This window comes from Myotis davidii, unplaced genomic scaffold (assembly GCF_000327345.1).
Source record: "Myotis davidii unplaced genomic scaffold, ASM32734v1 scaffold317, whole genome shotgun sequence".
Taxonomy (NCBI): domain Eukaryota; kingdom Metazoa; phylum Chordata; class Mammalia; order Chiroptera; family Vespertilionidae; genus Myotis; species Myotis davidii.
The window spans coordinates 1083088-1104864 of record NW_006288994.1 but is presented as its reverse complement, the minus strand read 5'-3'; the positions used below and the strand labels follow the sequence as shown (position 1 = coordinate 1104864).

General features: G+C 42.7%; 1 protein-coding gene across 5 annotated transcripts in view; it reads right to left on the bottom strand.

The window, feature by feature from the left end:
- Positions 1-21777, bottom strand: part of RUNX1T1 (runt related transcription factor 1; translocated to, 1 (cyclin D related)) — a 139389-nt gene that overhangs the window by 96043 nt on the left and 21569 nt on the right. The window contains exon 1 of one of the 5 annotated variants that reach the window (XM_015562303.1): positions 7707-8018. The exons of 2 other annotated variants lie outside the window; for them this stretch is intronic. Coding sequence is in view for 1 of the 3 variants with exons in the window: in XM_015562300.1 (XP_015417786.1) it covers positions 7707-7713 (7 nt within the window). In the remaining 2 variants the exon portion in view is untranslated. Of the gene's footprint in view, positions 1-7282; positions 7412-7706; positions 8019-21777 lie in introns of those variants that run through there. 2 more of the 5 variants (XM_015562300.1, XM_015562302.1) reach the window with 2 other exon arrangements.

The following is a 21777-nucleotide window of genomic DNA, read 5'->3' as shown; positions in this document are numbered from 1 at the left end:
AAAAAAAAATAATATAGCTAAGTATGAAGACCACGGCCACTTAAAATCACTGATCAATAAGTACAAAAATTTTAAGCAAGTAAACAAAAGCAATTCTATCTTCTGCTCTCTGGAAAACACTACAAAATGGTTCAATTTTCCTAGAGGTTTTGGTAAAAGGTGTATTAAGATCACACTGATATGACACCAAATGCTTTACCCCCAGAAAATCTGAGTAAATTGTAGGAAAAAAAAAGGAAAACAAATACAAAGACGTTCCTCTATGTCAGTGGTTCTCAACCTTCTGGCCCTTTAAATACAGTTCCTCATGTTGTGACCCAACCATAAAATTATTTTCATTGCTTCTTCATAACTGTCATGTTGCTACTGTTATGAATCGTCATGTAAATATCTGATATGCAGGATGGTCTTAGGCGACTCCTGTGAAAGGGTCGTTCGACCGCCAAAGGGGTTGCGACCCACAGGTTGAGAACCGCTGCTCTATGTAGCAAATAGTTAAATAGCTATTCTTCCCACAAAACTCTTTAGAAAAACTCCTAAGTGTACAAAATAGAATAAGTGTTGAAAGCCTGATCCCATCTACATTTACTCACCCCTCTCTCTGGCTGTGCCATGCCTGCGCTGGTCTGTAAAAGCATGCCCCGGTAACTAAGGCGTTAGGTTTGCCTCTGATTTTTGACACTATATTTCATAAACCAGTGATGAAGAAAAAAGTCCAGAAAAAAAACATACAGTGCTTTCTAGGGACAAAAATCTTCACTTTGATTCCTTGAATATTTTCCTGTCTCCAGGCAATACAAATACAACTAATCATAGAGCAGAAAGAAAGACAATGCATGTTCCCAGGCCTCCCAAGTGAGGTGCTCCCACAGTGCCTGGTATATAAATTCAGATCTAACCACAACAAAGAGGAAGCAATTCCCACCTCAGAGGGCAAGTGCCCAAACCGAGGCCGTTCTTCATCTCAGTCAGGTCCTTGTCAGGACACACGTGAAGCATCTCGAATGCAAGAATATAAAAATTGATACCACAGGACCCTCGAGTTTTATTATGTACTTTCTTCCCAATAACTTGAGAATCGTTCAAGCCAACGAGTCCTGGGAAAGGCAAGGAAGTTAAATCCTGCAAAGTTCGCATGTAAAGTGACGTGACCAGAAGCACAGCAACCCTTTCTCCGGGTGCCAAATAACTTAGCAGCCCATTAAAATCATCCCGGATTATTAAGAACGCGGTTTGTTTTGTCCAACTCTTTAAGAGTCTTGTTAAAGCCATAAACACGTGATAAAGACACCTTCTAGCATCCCTTCTTTCTAAAGAGAATGTCTGCCTATCTAATTCCACAGCTCTTGAGGCCAAACTCTTTACAGTGTCATGCTCTCATTGGTACTTTCGACATTATTGTCTTGCATGAGCATCAAACACTGTAGGATGTTAACAAACCGCACAGAATGAAACGAATTCCTCTAATAAAGTGAGCCTTCTCTTTTTTTTCCCAGAGTACACTTACCCCTTAGCCTTTAAAAGGGAAATATGAAAAACAGACGTGAAATCTTTTAAAGAAAGCATCCCACAATTTAAAAAAATCAATTGCTTTTTTTTTTGGACAGGGAGTGCATGGTGAAAAAAGATACCTGCTTTCCTGCGACATATTCATCTCCTGGAAATACTATTTCTACATGCCTAGAACCTCCTGGGGCCAAAACATGGTACCCAACATTCTCTCTACCAAAAGATCTGATTTTTTTTTTTTAATCACAAAATGTTTAACAATGTTGTCTGCCAATGTGTTGAATGTATCGTTTGCTTTCCAATTTTCTACTCATCCAAAGCATACAAAATCACCATCTGAGCTTCTCATCAACAAAAGACAGCCAGGATTACCACATTCCCAAAGCTTAAAAAGGTGAGGTTTTAGTTAACTCTATACAGCTTTGTCAGCAGTAAATTTATGACTTCTATTCGGCTTTTCAAAATAATGGCATAAGCCCCTGGTGTCTATCTCTCCCACTGCACTCTTTCAAGAGAAGGAGGAAGCCCTGACCGGTGTGGCTCAGTGGATAGAGCGTCAGCCTGTGGACTGAAGGGTCCCAGGTTCGATTCCAGTCAAGGGCATGTGTCTTGGTTTCGGGCACATCTCCAGTAGGGGGTGTGCAGGAGGCAGCTAATCAGTGTTTCTAACTCTCTATCCCTCTCCCTTCCTCTCTGTTAAAAAATCAATAAAATATATTTAAAAAGAGAGAGAGAGGGAGAGAGAGAGAGAGAGAGAGAGAGAGAGAGAGAGAGAGGAGGAATACAGAGAAATAACCACCATCCTAAACTGTTTCATCCAAAATCATTCTTGATGATTAAGGAGAATGCTTTTACACTTTAATTTTTCAGCAAAAAGAACTCTACCTTCTATGCTACTGGACTTGAAAGTCACATATTCCTCTTTAAATGTTTCTATCTAGTTTCCATTGTAAAATAGCCTCTCATTAAGCCACAACATCCTCACCCCTCCTCAAAAGGAAAAGAAAAAAAAAGGGGGGGGGGATCTAAAACCAACAGGCAGATAGATCTGAGAATCCCATGTCTGCCATTTAACTATATCTATATGTCTTTGGGCAAAACTGCTTAAAGTATCCGGTCTTCAGGTTCCAAAGTGATCACATGGTCACAGAAACCATTTGCAGAGCTGCAGTGAGAATCAGAAAGTATAGAAGGTGCCTAGCCTGGGGCGTGGCCCATCCAGGCTTTCAGTAAAAGGCTGCTTTTACTATACTTTCAGAGATTTATTCTGTTCAGAGATGACAGGTATATATTCCCTTTGAGATTAAGAGGATCTCCTGGTTCCTTTGATTGGAACTCGACGTGTTGAAAAACATAATTAGGCTCGACATTCTCAGAAAGTACATTTACATTAATATTAATTAATGCAAACAGCTGTTTGAGGAAGCCGGCCAGATAGATCTGCTTCTTGGTCAGGTGTAAAATCTCATTGTACTCAAGTTAAGAGTCCTTTCAGTCAACGACTTATTTCACCAAAGAACTGCACTGTACACATTTCTTTTGAGAAAGGCTATGCCTGCTGTCACACCAATTAAAATTTGTCACACAGAATAAAATTTTATGAAGGTCCCATCCTCAGTATCAGAAAAACAAACTAGCCCTAGTTGGCTGGGCTCAGTGGATAGAGCATCAAACCTGCAGACTGACGGGTTCTGGGTTAGATTCTGGTCAAAGGCACATGCCCAGGGTTGCAAGCTCCATTCCCAGTAGGGGGCATGCAGGATGCAACTGATCAATGATTCTCCCTCATCATTGATGATTCTCTCTCTCTCTCCCTCTCCCTGCCTCTCTGAAATCAATAAAAATATATTTTAAAAAAAAGAAAGACAAACTAAAAACTATTATGTCACATTCATGGAGGGACTGAGTCATAGTTAACCTTGCACCTGGCACATTTCTCGGCATCCTACAAATCTCTACTTCGGTACCTGAATTTCCTCACTACAGTAACCTTCCAGTTGTCAGACCTTTGCATTATTTGATCTGCTTAACACGCAGGCCGGCGATTAACTACAGAGGCTTTCTCGTTTCCAAACAATTCTAAGATGAATTGGATGGCACACCTTTGCCCCAGGCCAAGTGATTACTGTTAACCGGATTTTCTCCTATGTGGCTCTGTGGGCCTGGAGGAGGAGGTGAGAAAGCATATGGTGCAAGCAATCCAGGGCCCACGATAAGCGACCACAAGGTAAGACTGACGCTAATAGGGTAACATCTGCGTCTGACGTTCAGAAGAGGCCTGGTGAAGGGGGTGAACTGGGAGGAACCTCTCACTTTAATAAACCACCTCACCAAGTCCCTTCACCTCCAGGAGCTTCTGTCTCAACAGCTGTAAAGCGAAGGCACTTGCAAGATAAACCTTCCAGCTCTACACGTGTTGGTTCCTCTAACGGTTCAGGAGGCGGTTCAGAATGTTATAATCACAGCATCTCCTTTGCAAATACTGGTGGTGAGATGATTAATAAACATTTCTACACTATATAATGCCCATTAAGCGAATGTTTACGGTAAGAAATACAAATTAACTAGTTGTCTGACAAAAACTTCACAAATTATCACCCTCCCCAAAAGATTAAACACTTACCTTTTTTTTTTTTTTTCCAATAGATCATTAACTACACAGGAAGGTGCCTTGTGAAAGTTCCCAAGTATTACTTAAAATAAAGAACTAAAACACCAAATACTCCAAATTATTTACTGGAAATCATTTTAAAAGAAAAAGGGATAGGGTGCCAGATATTGAAGAAAATCTGGAAAATCTAAATGTCTGCTACAAAGAAGTAATGTTCAATACAATCTACATTTGTAATTGGATATTTGCAGTGCATATAGTTGTTGTTTTTTAATAGCTAGCAGGAGGCTTGTTTGAAGAATTAGCCCAACACAATGGCAAGTCAACTTGCAGGGTAAAGCTAAGTGACAGTGAATGAACTTCTGTGTTTTTTGTTCTTGTATAAGAGCATTTAGATGCCTCTATTTAAGGGGGGAAAAAATAACCAGGTGCATTATCCAAATGTTCAGTTACCAGGGACACTCACAGTTGTCGATCCATGGCAATTTCACTGCTGCTTTTTACACAAATCATCGCTTGCAAGCACTGATGTTAAAAACAGAAAAACAGTCTAGTACACAGTGGCCATAAATGCCAAATCAATTTTCAGCAGATAATAAAGTCCATGTTTTACAATCAGCAATGCACTGTTTTACTACCTAAAAATGTAAGCTAATAATATATAGCTCTACTAAATGGAAAATGCAGATACGCTGTTAAAACTCAGGCCGGCTGTGCGAGGATGGATCATGGCTGCAGGGACCTTCGTAAAGCTATGTGTAAGTGTTTTGAAAATATCACATGATGTGGCCATGTGTTAAAAATTACAGCCAGTTAAGTTCTCTGCTAAGAAAAATATGTGGGCAATTTATGAAATGCACTCCAGAATGGAGATGTCTTAAGTAAAACCAGATTTTGAAAACAAACCTTTTTCTTTTCTTTTTTTCTTTTTTTTGAAACTTGAACTTAAAAAAAAAAAGTTCCATGCACATCTGGAGAGCAGGGCCATGGAGAAGGGTGGTCTGACCTCATATTAGCCATCTTCTGAAAGAACAGCACTCTTTCTGAGCTACACGGACTGCGCTCAGTTATTGTCCTTTTAAGGAAACAGTCCGGAAAGCTTTTTGTAGGTCAACATATGTTCTTTGATAACATTATACGAAGATTGATTAAAAATATAAACGTTTCAGAAAGCTTGGAGTCATCTCTTGAAACAGTATAATGCCCAAGGTCTCACAGCCTTCTCATAAGAAAACATTTTCCGTTTTTCTTTTCTTAAACTCAGGGTCTAGCTATTACAAAGTGACAGGCAGTGTAATGATATCTCCTTATACTGAATTAAACCATAAACATAATTTAATTGATTTCTTTAAAGCATGCCTGGCCCCTTTTGACTTTTCATAGTCCCTTTTTGTAACAATATGCTACCAACCGCTAAAGCATGTGTTCTAAACGAAACTAAGGCTAGAAACCCCTAAACTGAAGACTTTTGTATCTACCCACCCCCACAGATTGGTATGTCTTTGAACAAATTCAGCCTGTGCGTATCTGTTTCCAGGCATTCCCATTTTTGTGGAAAAGGTCTGACATCTGAGAATTGTTAATTCAAGTTTGATACAACCAGGAACCAGTTCTGACACATGACCTACCAGTAAATAATAATAAGTGGCGTTGGATATATAGTCAAATGTTAGAAACAGTGTCAACACCAGATTACCCGAAACACATCCTTTTAATCTTCTACCTATAATGTCTTATTTAAAAATATAAAATGTGCCCCAGGTGGTTAAAATTATCCATTAATATAACTACATATGTATGGCCTAAAATATGCTAAAAACATAGTCCATCCAATAGTAAAGTTTAAAAAGTGCAAACGGGTGTCAAGAATAGCCAAGTATCTTCACTCTGGCACATGCTCACAGTCACAGCTGTTAATATTTTCTCTGCATCCAAGTAAAAGGTTTTCTAACAGTTGATGAGAGAGAGGGGGAGAGAAAGAGAGAGAGAGAGAGAGAGAGAGAGAGACTGCCCATCCCTCAGGCTTCAGAACCAGACAGATATCAACAACTCAACAGTAAAACAAAACTTATCCATGATTCCAAAACTTTAAAAATAGTTCAATGCATTTTAAATAAAGATACTTTAAAACCAAATAATCCCTTCCCCCTATTATCATTCACAAATGTCTTGGGTTTATTATGGGGTTTGTTTTAGCAAAAAAAAAAAAAAAAATACAGGTTCTTCAAAATACTGATAAGTCAGATTACTTCACACAACGTATGAAGAGCATAAAAACAAGGAAGATTCAAATGATGACATCAAAATCAAACGAAAGTGTTCCGATATCCTGGCGAAACACACACACACACACACACACACACACACAAGCACTTTTTCACACTGATTATAAATAAAGAGGAGAGCTTCCGAAGTTCCAATGGCCCTTGACATACCTTGGTCATTGTCTCTTTGGGTAAACTGACTTCCCTCCTATCCCAGCTACATCCACTCCTCATCCACTGAACTAATGAGAAACTGCCATTCTGTCCCCAAGGCCTCCTGTCTGCACGTGTATTAATAGCGACGAGGGTCACAAGACACATCCTAAAGGGGGAAGCATTCTTCAAACAACTGGCAATACCTACACACAACTGTGGCTGCGGAGAACCGCGGATAAGGTTTCAAAACACCATCTGCGAGGTGTCCGCGCGCTGGGGCCAGGCACAGCCTCTGCCGCCTGTCCCAGCCAGGCCGTGGGCACGGTGTGCCAGCTGGGGTCTCTCTGCCCTCCCTGTCCCTTCTGACCGCAGGGGGACGGCTCCCAGCAGGCACCGTCCTGGAGACGAGCAGAGAACCAGCCTCCCCCAGCAGCCTGCTCCTCCCGGGCTCCCTTCCCCATCAGCAGAGCCCTCGCTGGCAGCAACCACAGACAGGAACACGCCGCGGCTCCAAAGATAATATTTTCCCGAGGAAATGGACGTACACTGAATTTCCAGACCCGCGGCAGCGTCAGGAATTCGGCAGACTTTTTCTTTTTAATTAAATGATGTCGACGATTTGCCTACGACATCCGAGGACGGTGATCGAGGGCTGAGACTGGAATGATTTGCAGTTCCAAAGCATTCTTTACTTTCCCTAACACAAACAGCTTTAAAAAAAAAAAATAAGACCAGAACAGACCTCACCCCAGGGTTCCGCCATCATCTGACAACTCTCCTCACAGAGGAAGTGTCTAGGCTCCCAGGCACCGATGACAGGCACGAAATCCAGAACAGAGACAATACTTCTAAGTGGAGCTCCATCCCTCCAGCGAATGGCTTTGGCAACACATACATGGCTCAGCTTTCCAAACACACCTCCCGGGTTTTTTAAAAGGAAGGACTCCCACACCTTTTACCCGGGTATCTAGATCTTGATGGCTCGCGCTCTCTCTCTCTCTCTCTCTCTCTCTCTCACCTTCCCTTCCACCTATCACCTCTGCCACCCCCAGCCTCTGCCCCACAGAAGGCACAGCACCCACGGGGCAGGCGGCCTCTTCCCTGCCTCCTAACAAGTAAGCGTCCTCCACGTTCCAACCAGAGGGAGGAGGTGCGGGCTCACTCACCCGGCATCCCTGAAGGCGGCGTCCACAGGAGGCGGCTGCCTGCTGCCCGCTGCGCGAGCGGAGCTCAGGCCTCGTGTTCTGGAATGAGCGCGGGCGGGGAGAGGACGGCCCTCGGAAGGGGCTGGGGCGGCATGGCCCCAGGCAGGGTGCTGGGCGCGTGCGCCTGCCAGCCAGAGACAGATGGAGAGCTGACACTCCGGGTTGCACTTGAAGCAGAAATGTGGATGATGACAGGAGCACATGTGGCCTTGAACCCAGCCCTGTCTCTCCAGGCAGAACAATGACAGGGATGTGTGTGCAAAGGACCGCAACCGTGGCCTGCCTCTCTCTCTCTCTCTCTCTCTCTCTCTCTCTCAGAAGTTCCAGAGCTCCAAAGAACAGACAGTAAAAAAAAAAGCAGAATGATAAGCTAAATGCTGAATAATTCATTTGCCGCCACCCCCAGCCAGTTACCAGTTAACCCTTCTTTTGCCAAAAGAATGACAAGGAGACTTGGGCCCCCCAATAAATGACTTCTCTTCACCTTCTCATCATGGTGAACTACGTTGGAAAAAAACAAACACAAAGATCACAGGCACAAACTTCAAAGTTTGTTTATGCAACTGAAAATCCAAAGCAGGGCAAAAACGTATTTATAAGACTTGGCCTAGGGTGCCAGCTCATCCTACGGACTCAGTATCAGAACCCTTCCTTCTGTCAGCTTCTTGGGGGTGCGTGTGAAACAGGGCGCTCTCTCGAAGCAGAAGAGGCCACTTCTATTTCACTCGCGTGCTTTTAACCCCCTGTGGTCCCTGCGCTGAGCCGCTCCAAACACTGTCAGCTCGCTCTCCTGTATGCTGCGGAGAGAGATCCCTGGGAAATGAAAACAAAACCTTCACAGCAAAAAAAAGGGAGGGGGCGCTTTTCAAAAGCTGAACAATCCTGTCCTTCTGGTTTATTATTATTATTATTATTTATTATTATTATTGCTCACCCTTCAATGCTGCTCCTTCCCATGAATGACACATACCCAGCCAGTTCAGTGGACTCTTCCCCATTAAGCCCTAATGGACACCATGATATATAAAACGACAAGGCTTTGTTATAGCGCTTTATCTAAAGCTGGCTATTTTCCTCTCAGCAGTCCCTCTTTAGTCCTTTGTAAAACATCCCTGCCTCACAGGAAAAACATACGCCTGTCTGCCTTGCGTGCTTTTCTTCCCTAAACGCACAAAAAAATGCCAGGCAGGAGGAAAACACTGTTCTCCTCTGGAACCCTCCCTCACTTCTGCCCTGGCACAATCTGTTCCCAGTTTGTATTTGTTTTAACGACGGGGCAGGCAGGTGAGGAGACAGAGAGATGCCTCCTGCCGGTTTACCTTCCCAATGTCTGTTCCACCCACTCTAAACACACAAACAACTCTGCCCAGGAGCCTCTGACAAACCTGCAAGTTCAAGGAACATGGCAGACAGACGGGATCATCCCCTTTAACTCTTGCCATCCCTTCACCGCCTTCCCCTGCTTATTCTACCCTTTCCACAGGCTTTTAGGCTTTGTCAGCTAGATTTCCACCCCCCACCCCACCTCCTTGGGGCCTCAAAGAAACCATAAAAGCCCATCTGAAAACACAGGCAGTGACTCCGACTTCTACCTACTCGCCATGCCTACACTTCTCGGCAAGAGTGCATACAACCTGTTTCAGAGCATACCCGCCTACGCGAGCACACCCTGCAAGCCCTGAAAATGAGTCATCTTTAGTAAACGGCGTCAATCCCTAAGAACTGCTACAGCCCCCCAAATACTGCACCCTGGAAGCGCTGCTGCATCTAGTGAACCCCTCAAAATCCATCACTGTCAGGGACAACCTGTGAAAAGACTATAATTCATAATGATGACTGCGTTCTGTCACGAGTAGTATACTGCACCCTATTTATGGGGCCAATCTTTTTGTTCATCTTAGTTAGATGTCACTTGTAATGAGGTTCTGTGTAATGGATTTCAGGATAGTTAAGCACCAAGCACAAACATTCTTATGACAGAGAGCTTTCTACCAGGCATGAGAGTGATAATCAATTAAGGCCTGCAGTAAGGGCCTTTCTGGAATCCGGCATCCTCAATCTGTATATCTTCACTTTTAAAAAAGAGTGTTTTTTTAAAGCCACTCAATGATTTTTTTTTAATACTTTTACCTATGTTAGAAAGAAAACATTTTCACAGTGGGAAACCCAACCTTTCATCGATATGCACAGTGAATCACTCCCGAAATAGAAAATCGTACGACAAAAATGCATTACACTTTAAGAAAACTGGATGATATCCGGTTTTAAAACTAGGTCTTAATATCGGTACACTGCAAGCCGCTAAACCATAGCTCAGAAAATTGAACTTCCATATGCCGTGTGATTATGTATCTTTCCTATGTGTAAAAAAGCTTTTTAAGCTGTTATCTGACTACAGTAATTGCCACTTTAAATTGATCCACGTCAACAAAACCTGGATCCCCGGAGATTCTCACCTAGACATCTGATTGCAGAGAGGGCCTAACTGAATGTGTGCGCATCGGAGACTGGTTCAGCATTTTCTCCAGGAACCAGTTTCTTCTTCTTGCTCTTTAATCCATGGAGGCGAGCAAAAGCAGCGACCCCATTTGGCAGTTCACCTTGAACATGGACACCTGCACACACAGTTCTGTATAGTCACTTAGACAAAAATAACTTCCCCTTCAATAAAAAAACAAAAAACAAACACAAAACATAAGCATATAGGAGCCAAGAGCTTTAACGTCCAAATGGTATAATAAAAACGGACAATCAATAACATGACAAATGCATTTATGTACGTGAATGGGGGACAGGCGGGGCAGAGGTGGGGGTGGAATCTGAATTGCAAAAGTTTTCTCCAGTACGAAACACAGTCCTGCATCTCCACTAGAAATCGTATTTTTAAAAATTAGATATATTCCAAGCAATCACAAGGGATACGTGGCTGGCCAATTAAGTACTTCCTCAGGAAAGCCATACCAGTAGGCTGTGTCTTTTCATTAAAAACACAAAGCATTTTTAAGGCCAATTCGTTCAAGTGAGTCACCCAAATTGGTACATTTTCCAAACTGGTACATTTAGTCAACACCTGAACGCCAGGCTGCTCCCAAAAATACATAAGTTGGTTTTTGACAATAAATTGACATCATTCTCTAGAAAGGCATTACGGTCTTGGATGCCTCCAAGGCAGCGGTTCTCAACCTGTGGGTCGCGACCCCTTGGGGGGGTCTAACAACGCTTTCACAGGGGTCGCCTAAGACCATCGGAAAACACATATATATATACATATTGGTTTTGTGATTAATCACGATGCTTTAATTATGTTCAATTTGTAACAATGAAAATACATCCTGCATATCAGATATTTCCATGACGATTCTTAACAGTAGCAACATTACAGTGATGAAGGAGCCACGAAAATAATGTTATGGTTGGGGGTCACCACAACATGAGGAACCGTATGAAGGGCCGCGGCGTTAGGAAGGCTGAGAACCGCTGCTCCCAGGTGTTTTTCACTTCTTTCCAAAACAGAGGAGCCCTGGAGGACGTCATTTTCCTTTGCTCAAAACCTGACTTACCAGGAAGGTCCAGCGGCCTATCAAAATCATCTGCAATTCCTGACCGCTCTCTACACCAGCGAAGGCAGAGTTCGCCTTACAGCCTTCCTACAGGTTTTCTCAACTTTCCTCTCTGCGTCTCGCAGGCTGTGACTCCACACAGTGGGTATGAAGTGAGTTAATTCAAAGGAGCTGAAACCTCATTGATCCTAATTGAAAGCAATACACCCAACCAAATACTTTCCTACCCCATCTGCTCTGGCCTGCCACCAGCTATTCAAGACAAGAGAATTAATAGTTTCAGATATTCTGACTGACCCAATAAAGGCACTCATTTAAGCGGGGCTGCATTAACAACGCGAAAAAGGGGGCAAGACGGGTTCAAGTGGAGCATTTGCCTGCAACAAAGCTGAAGAAGGCGGCTTCTGACTTTTCATGTGCAAGACTTGATAAACTGAATGGGAAGGCACTCGGTGACCAGCCAACGAGCACTGATGAATGGTCATTAGGGCCCCCCTGCTCTTGGAGGAGACCCCGCCGCCAAGTGGCACACCCGCTTGAAAAGGGGGGGCGCGCTCATGTCCAGATTTCTCTACTGGCTGGTTCCACTTTCAATCTCAGACCACTGGCCACCAAATGAGGCTGACATGTTGGAAAATAATGTTTTATGGGCGAGTGGTAAAAAATAAAATGGAGGCATTAGCTCTGCTTTCAAATTCAAATCTGCTAGATTTGTCAGCCCCCAAAGGGTTGGATTTTCCACCCAGCTGGAAGCTATTAGTGCTTTCTAAAGGCATCCCACTGGCAGGGCAAACCTGCCCAACTTGTGAGCTGCTAGGCTACGGGGAGGTGGACCTCTCTTTGAAATGATTTCCTAACTTCTCTTCACTTTGGCAGTCAGTTAAAGAGATACAACCCCTAATAAAAACGCACACTAATTTGTTTGGAAACTGTACGAAATCAAGGCCATAATGAATTGTCTCATGACACAGATAAATGCAGTCATGTTGTGTCTACAAGAAAACAGAGCTTATGTGTTAGTTAAGAAATCGGGGCGGGGGGGAGCCAGAAAGGTCATTAAAGTATTTCATCAAGGTAAGGGAATGGCTATCTGTTAATTAAACTTCTTCCTATAAATGTCTGTTGAAAACAACTTAGATGCTTTCACTCTGTTTCCTTCAAATACCCTTCCTTTGGAGGAAATGACTGGCCCAGCACTTGCGCCTCCTCAACTTTGAACCGGTCCACAGAAGAGCTCACAAGATCTTGGCTTAAATGACCAAAGAACAAAGACATGGTTGCCATTTTAAAAACTCGGAAGGGTGTCTAAACAGGATGGGGCCACAGGGCTATGTAGGGCTGCCCAGGAGGCCTCAGGGCTAGCAACAAGATGGAACCTGCCAGCTAGGTAGAGGGAACGTGTCTTAATAGGCAATTATACCAGACATCACAGAAGCAGACAAGCTTCGGTGCTTGGGTCATCTGCAAGCTAGTGACAAAAGCACCATCCAACACAGTGCACCACGTAGGACATACTGGACGGCCTGTCAAGGAACCCTAATCTACGGGGCAAGTGGCAGGTTCAGAGCGAGGAGTCAGGACCCTTCCCGTCACCTTGACACGTCAAACCAGATGGTGGCGGAGGTCACTGTGATTCCTGTGTCTTCCTCAGTTAAAGTATGTTAATAGTGTGATCTGAACTGTAATTTGAAGGTTCCAGCCATAACATATTTGATAAATAATAATGATTTCCTAAACGGAAAACCTGAAGTCTCTGTATTTTTCCATCCTCAATGTGTCAGAATAAAAATGTCATAGTATTTCAACAATTTTTCGAGCAACATACTTGATTTTTTTACCTCTGGTTGAAGTATACTTTTCTGTATTTCATAGGGAAAATTATTTCCTCTACTTTGAATGAGAAGATGTGCATTAGTACATTTAAGTATGCAGGGTAGAGTGGTATGTATTTATGCAAAATAAGATGTTTAAGATAAATATCATGTGCTAGAAATAAGCTAAATCTATATACTTAATTATTATGAATTGTTTCTGACAGTGTCAATGCCTTTAAACTATTATAATATATTGTGGTTCTTTCCCAACAACAACTTTTTTTTTTTTTAATTTTTGTTGATTTCAGAGAGGAAGGGCAAGGGGGAGAGAGAGAGAAACATCTATGATGAGAGAGAATCATTGATCGGCTGCCTCCTGCGTGCCCCCTGCTGGGGATCAAGCCTGCAAACCCGGGCATGTGCCCTTGACTGGAATCAAACCCGGGACCTTCAGTCCACAGGCGGATGCTCTATCCACTGAGCCAAACCAGCTAGGGCCCAGCACCAACTTTTGGTTTTCAATATCTAATACTCAAAAAAAATTCTGAAATGTTATAATAGATCTAACACTTGCCTTGATTGACTGTTTTATTATTTAGATACAAACTTCAGACCTGCTAATAGTATTCACTATGCACCAGCAAAGGGTTAAATTATTTGTAAACTTTTAAAGGGTAACACTTCCTTCGGTTATCAACAAGGCTGAACACTAGCTCTATTAACTCTGCTTCTTCAAACAAAAGGATTTTCCTAAAAAAAAGCCATCTGAAGTACACACTGGCATGTCAATCTGCAAACAGGTTGGCATTTATAACTTCCTCCTATTTTTTTATGGCTATAAAAATCACTCGGGTAATAGCGAGGACACCCTAACTCCACATCCCTGAGCCATCTGACAAGGACTGTAGCGTGGGGATGAAAAAACCTTTGTTTCAATGTCACCACCTCCCCGTCCTGACGAATGGCGAGTCAGTTCTGTGAAAAAGCGAGGGGGGTGGCGTATGCTCCAATGAACTTTCCCTCCTCTCAGCACCAGAGACAAAACCTGCAGCTCTGCTCTGGGCAGCAGCCATCTGGCCCGCTCTCCCCGCACACCCAGCCCACACCCCACTGCGGGCGGCAGGGGAGGGCCGGGGAGCTCTGTGGGGCTATTTATGACAGACCAATTCCACATTTTCTGCTTGTAGGCTTGCAACAATAAACGCTAATGAGGGCCGTGCATGACAATTCTAAAGACAATAAAAGGGTCTTCAAGTCTCTTGCATAAGGAAGACGCTGTTTGCAAAACGTCGCCTTCTGTTCCAGAGCTGCTCTAGTCGAAAGGAGAGGGAAATACATAAATAACCTCTGCAAGTCAATAAGGTGATCCACGCACAACTGGATCCTTAAGATTTCCACAGAAAGCGGTCTGTGTAAGGCCATGGAACACAGCCCTCATCACCCCTATGGACAGCCCAGTCAACCTCTCTACCTTCTGTGCACATAGAGCTGCTAAACACTGATTGTTTTGGAGCCTGGGAATTCTAAGAGTATCAGTTGCCCCCTACCCCCCACCCCCCAAAAAAAAATTATAATAACCATCACACTTCGACATCATATACAACATTCCACATATCTTTAAATAAATGTAAATGCAAAATTGGCCTCTTCTGATAACATCTATCATTAAAAATAATGCAACAGTTCTAGGTGGTGCACTTATACATCGTGTTTATTTCCTTTTTTATTTTTCTTTATTTTCCAAATCTTTTCTTTTTTTTTCTATTTTCCAAATGAGCATGTGTTACATTTTAAACCAGAAAAAAAAAAAGAATAAACATTCATTTCAATGCACTGGAAAAAATTGAACAAAGACACCAAAGTTTTGACCTCAACTGGAATTAAACTATTTTACACAGCAACAAAAATAAAACAAAAGATTTACGTTCCTATAAACGTGTGTAAAGGGGATTCTTTTCATTAACAGGAATTAAAACACTTTCAACAAAATCCACCAGGTGGAGCAAATACACAGCAATAAAATAAAACTCCCAGAATTTTTCCATCAGATATTTTTTTTACAGGCCTTTTATGGCTCACAAACTCTCCACTTCTATCTCTCCACACTGCAAATTAGGAATATCTATGCACACACACTAATTTGCCATGTTTATAAACAAATTCAAGCTTGCTCAAAAATGATTCTTGGCTACCATGGGTTCCATTTCAAATTTTCATTCCAAAATAAATGAAAATGCACACATACTAATTTGCCACATTTATCAACAAATTCAAACTTACTAAAAATGATTCTTAGCGACCATGAATCGATCCCATTATAAATTTTCACTTTAAAATGAATGCTTTCTTTGTTCAAATAACACCCAGTACAGTATATTTGCCTTTATAACAACATAATTTTTAAAATTAATGTTTCACTCCAGCCCTGCTGGGTTTCATCAGGCGTGCCTCACTCCTCCCTACCCAACAAGGCCAGGCAGAAGAGGGTGTAATGCTGTATATTTTGAAATGCACCAAACAGCTGTGAAAACCTGTACATCTCAACTTAATTCCCTTACTCTGTATTGAAACTTCAATTCCCACTCTTACTACTTATTAAAATTATTCTTAATTGTAGATACCAAAATCTTATTAAATTTTTGGAATACTGTGACTTTTTTGTGTTCTCATGTGGCTCGCGAGCCGCGGTTTGCCAAGCCACAGTTTGCCGACCACTGCTAGCCAGTTGGCTCTGTGGATAGAGGGTAGGCCTGCAGACTGAAGGGTCCCAGGTTCGATTCTGGTCAAGGACACGTGCCCAGTTGCAGGCTGGATCCCCAATAGGGGGCGTGCAGGGGGAAGCAGATCAATGATTCTCTCATCATTGATGTTTCTCTCTCTCCCTCTCCCTTTTTCTCTGTAATTTGGTGCTTTCCTTCTCTTTTCGACTAGAGTAATTCATTTCCTCCCATTCTCTTCTCCCATAGGATCTGACTTTTCCTTGCCATTTCACTCCACACTTACATGCAGGCACTCGGAACTAGGCACCGACACCATCTTCTTGTTCATATTTTCTTCTTTAATTCCTGGTGCCACCTGCAAGCGTAACTCTCTCCATTCGCTTTTGAAATCCTCCATGCTTTTCTCACATTATACACTCTCTGCTGCCAAGTCTTAATGCTACAAATGGCGCTAATGTGACTTCACTTAGGAAAGCTCCAGTTAGCGCGAACTAGGAAGATAATTGGAGCTTAAAAATGGGGAAACCCAGTCTTTCCGTGGAAGGCACCAGATAGGAATGTTGACTGTGGCTTAAGATGTATTTATGTTTTCTTCTCTCCTATTGATTCTGAGGTTGAAAAGAGAAATACAGTGAAAGAAATGCAGCCGGCTGATCCCATAAATAAACATACGCACCCAGAGCCACTGAGGACACCCAGAGCCACTCATGGCAGAGCCACTGAGTGCAGAACAGACCCTGGTGATGCCGCCCCATCACAAGACACACACACACACACCAGGCGAATCCAAGTATTTACATGTCTATTTACTTTTCATTGGAGGGGTACACAAATACAGAAACTATGGACCTTACCTTTATAACTATAATACAGGAAGAAGCTTTTAGAGTTATCCCTACCAAACTCTTCCCTGCGAAGTCCAATTCCTTTATTCGATGCAAAGAATGGGCTCAATCCCTGGACCGGGGCTCATGCGCACATGAAGGTACCTGGTGCTCTCTCCCCGTGCCCATAACCCCCAGGAACAATGGGACGCAGGTATGTGCGCCTAGAGCATTGGTTCTCAACCTTCCTAATGCCGCGACCCTTTAATACAGTTCCTCATGTTGTGGTGACCCCCAACCATAAAATTATTTTCGTTGCTACTTCATCACTGTAATGTTGCTACTGTTACGAATCGTCATGTAAATATCTGGTATGCAGGATGTATTTTCATTGTTGCAAATTGAACATAACTAAAGCATAGTGATTAATCACAAAACAATATGTAATTATATATGTGTTTTATATAACTTTATATAACCAAGGGGTCGCGACCCACAGGTTGAGAACCGCTGGCCTAGAGGCTAATGCCCTTGTCTGCATGACAGAACCCTAGCAAAGTGGTCGAAAACCCAAATCACAGCGCGTGTCATCGTGCTTTCCCTTCCCTTTGCAAGAAGCCCACCCCCACCAACGAACCCCGTCCTCCCTTCACCCCCAGTTTGGACTTTCAATCAGCCCGCAAAGTGGATAGAGCCCTGAGAGGTTTCCTCTTGGTCAAGATAACATTTTGGCTATTCTCTGGGAATCTCCCAAACGGTTCCACCTCCAAGCATGGCTCAGAGTTATCCTGTGCCCCCTCAAACTGGCCTCGCACCGCTTTCCAAACAGTGTATCTCACCACCCACAGCTTCATCCAAGGGTGGGGCTCTCCCCCAGCTAAGGTCCAAGTTCATCTTCAAATTCCGAGGAGAGAAAAATAGCCCCGGCCTTAAAAGTTCTATCACCTTTGTTTCAAGATGGACTATCTTATTTCTTTTTAACATATTAATTTTCCAAAACTGCCTCCTGAAAACCACCTTTAAATTACGGTTTCCATCCTGAACGACTAGAACTATTAGTGAGTCTGACCCCCAAAAACAGCACAGGTAGAATGTTATGGAACAAGAATTAGGAGAAGAGGAGCCCGTTAACCAGGGCCAGCCCTCTGCTGGTTAATGCCTATGGCTGTCCACGGAGACCCTGCTCCACAGCAAGGCCAGAGTGTAAAATACAAGAGCCAAATTTTTAGAGCCATTTGAACAAATTAAAAACTACCTGTCAATGAATCTAGAAGGAGGGAGCAGGGGCACAGGCTGGCAGAACCTCCTCCAATCCCAGCCCAAGGCCTCTGGCACAGGATGCCTCCAGTGGGAGAGGAGCCCGGGGCGGGGCTGGCCTTGCAGGATGCCCCAGCGCCAGGCGGCTGCGAGGGATACTGGCTTTGGCTTGTCACACACTCGCAGGCAGGCGCAGGCGGCCCGTTTTGCTCTTCAGGTAATTAAACAAGGACGCAGGGCTGCTGGGTCTGTCTGACCCCAGAGCTGCGGCTCCAGGGTTCTGCATATCAACTTCCGCAAGGACTGCCTGGAGCATCAACAGAATGTGCTTCTCTCTCTCTCTCTCTCTCTCTCTCTCTCTCTATCTCTCTCTCTCTCTCGTTTCCTCCTCCCCCTCTTTCTAAATCTGACCCAGAAACAAATCCTCCCGACGAAAACATCCATAGAAAGGTCTGAATCTATTTGTAATAAAAATTAAAAAAAAACCCTCAATGCTGTTCCCTTCCAAATTTTCAAAAGCAAAAATATTACCCACATGGCAGGCACGTCGTCAAAATGCATACATAACAAATCTATGTAAAGCACTGCATCTTAATCAAGATGAATTATTCAAAGAAAAGAATACTGATATAATCATATTTTTATTTAGCACGTGCCTGCTTAAAGTGGGATTCAACATCAAAAAAGCTCCCAACGCGTAAGTAATTTTGAAAGTCCAGTTCACAAATTAAACACTTGTTGTGTTGTGTCATTAATATTGTTCTTTTTCCGTTTCGATCACGGGCATTATGGCAAACAAATGCTACTCATGATCTGATTTATGACATTTCTTCAAAAATCTTATTTGAACAAAACTCTAAAATGTTTCCTGTGTACAAAGAAAGTCACCAATAAAACTCAGAAATATTAAAAAAAAATCCCTTAAAAGATTAAAGTGTAGCTGTGGTATATTACATATATGCACATACAGATTAGAATCATATAAATAATATATTCTTCCTTCATCTCAAAATCCAGAGAGTAAAATATTGGCTGAAAGAGATAGAGACCAAAAGGGAGAGGAATACAAAAGCATGCCTGCCCGTCTGTGTTCAACACAAAGAACATTAAATGAAAACAACTGGCACGCTGCCAAATTCCTATAGAGGCAAAGAGATTCAAATAAATTGATTTCACGCATCACATTGACCCGAGATCAGTGTGCAGTGCTCCAATGAGCTCAGAGCTCCATGTGGGGTAAAGCCCATTAATGCTACCAGACCCCTCAAACATGACCAAGAAAAACCATGAATAAATGCAGAGGCTCTGAAAACCAGCACTACTTCTTGAGAAAAACAACTTTCTTCTTTTCCTAGTAGATACACCAATATTTACAGGTGCACAGCATCATCTAAATTACATTTATTTTTTTAAAAAAAATACCCTTTTTAAAAATCCAAATGTGGCTCTCAAAACACATACATTTCTATAAACGGGTCTTAGGATGTGAACATAAACGTTACTTTGCAACCCGTTTCCTCTGACATAATTGCCTCCCATGCTCTTCCCTCTGCATCTTCCAGGCAACCAGTGGATCATTTTGTTTTAATATGTCAAATATTGGCCATCAACCCTGGCTGACCCAAATCCACCCACCCCTCCCAAGGCCACCCATTCCAGGAAAACAGCCTCACCCCTCCTTCGGGAGTGCCAAGCGCCGTGCAAATGTGGGGCAGGATTTAAAACGCTGGCGGGAAACACAGGAGGGTTCTCCCTTTGTCAGCTTTCCCCGAAGCTGGTGGCTGCCCCTCGGCAGCGTTTCCTCCTGGGCCTCCCGATCCGGCGGGCCTGTCCCTGGGGACTTCCACCTGACGTCACCCTGACCACAGAGACTCTCAGGGGCCACTCCAGGCCGTTCTCACTTACAGCCCAAACCGTTCAACTCCAGAGTGCTTGGCTTTTCTGCCTCCCAAATTACAGCCCCAGGAACCCAATGGATTCCAGGTGTTTGCAAATTTAAAGTATGTGATTTCTGTTTTCTACTTCTTGGGTCCACTTGCGTCTGAACCTCCTATTTCTATATACCCATTACTATGACAAAAAGGAAGAAAAATCAGGGGTAATTTTTCAATGCCACGTTTAAAAAAATAAAGAAGCTGAACAGTTATAGCCAACAAATATATATATTTGTATATGTGTGTGTATATATATGTACATATGTATATATACACACACATATACATATACATATATGTGTTTGTGCATACACACATCTTATAAAGAATGTATGCATACATGCATGTAGGAAAGAGAGAGAGAGAAAAAACTCAACACAGTGTTTCTGACACATGATGCTGAGAATTTGGTATTTGCATATTATAACAAATACCAGGCATTAGGCTGTTTTAAAATTCATGTCCTTGTCATGCAGTTTTTGCTTTTAATATGGATCTTGCATGCTGCTAGCGAGCCAGATATATACATGCCACATGGCTAGAAGACAGTATGATAGCAATCAGATGGGGTGGGTAAAAACAATGATTCTAGCCCTAGCCGGTTTGGCTCAGTGGATAGCGCATCAGCTGCAGACTGAAGGGTCCCGGGTTTGATTCCGGTCAAGGGCACATGCCCAGGTTGTGAGCTTGATCCTCAGTAGGGGGTGTGCAGGAGGCAGCCAATCAGTGATTCTCTCTCATCATGGATGTTTCCATCTCTCTCTCCCTCTCCCTTCCTCTCTGAAGTCAATAAAAATATATTTAAAATAACAGTAATAAATAAATGGATGGATGGATGGATGAATAAATAAATAAATAAATAAATAAAGCAAGCGCTTTCTTCTGATGGAAGACGACAAGAAAATTCTAAAGTGGGGTGGTGGTGGTGATGGTGGTGGTTATTGTTACTAGTTTATCTCTTTATAATAAGATAATCTTTCTATTCTAGACTTTAGAAATCTAAGCAACAGAGATTTGCATTCTCAGGAAATTAATTTTTAATAACAATAACACATAAGGTAAGAATATAGAAGCAGAGGTAAGAAATGTCTCGACTGCTTAATAAAGTTGAATTCCCTGCCTTCTCTTTTGAAGTTGTCTCTCTCTAATTGCAGGAGGAGACCATCATAACATGAAGAAGGGGAAGGAGAGAAAGAGAAATACAGAGAGACTAAACCGTGACTTAGGCTACCTGGAAGGAGTCTGTCACTGCACAAGGAATTCTTTCATTTTCTCTGGTCTTTCAGAAACAAAACACCCTCCCTTGCCAGCGCCTTCCTGGGGACTTTAAGAACAAGCCAATGAGTATTTGTTAAGAACTGTAAGAGTAGATGTTGGGGGGGAAGGGGCACCAGCAGTGATGTTTCCAGAACACTAGCCCCAAATGGTCAATCTTTGCCACCCCTCTTTTCATACATTCAGACGGGCAGTCCCAGAACCTCAGAATCTACCCCCAGAATCTATTCCCCAAATCGCTTCCCAATTACTAAGAGTGCCAGCCAGTAGCACGTAACATTTGTGTTAGCTCTCAGTTTTTTCTTGGTCGTTTATCTTTATTCATCTGTGCCTCTGTGCAAGTCCACTAAATCTGAAACAGAGCTGGCTGTAGGAGACATCAACTCCCCAGAATCCGTAATTCAGGAATCCCTTTAATTTCTGAATGCTGTAGACCTTCAAAAGTCTCTTGCTAAATGGCAATGCACTTCGTTTATATTTGCTGTCTTCCTAAAGTTAGCTATCACTCTTTTCTTTTTTAATGTGCCTTCTGACATGAATTCTGCTTAGGACGTTACATTCGGCCAAAAAAAATTTTTTTTTAATCCGAATCAATAAGAAGTAATAAATTGAAAAGCACTTATTCTCCTCTTTCGTCAACAAACTATT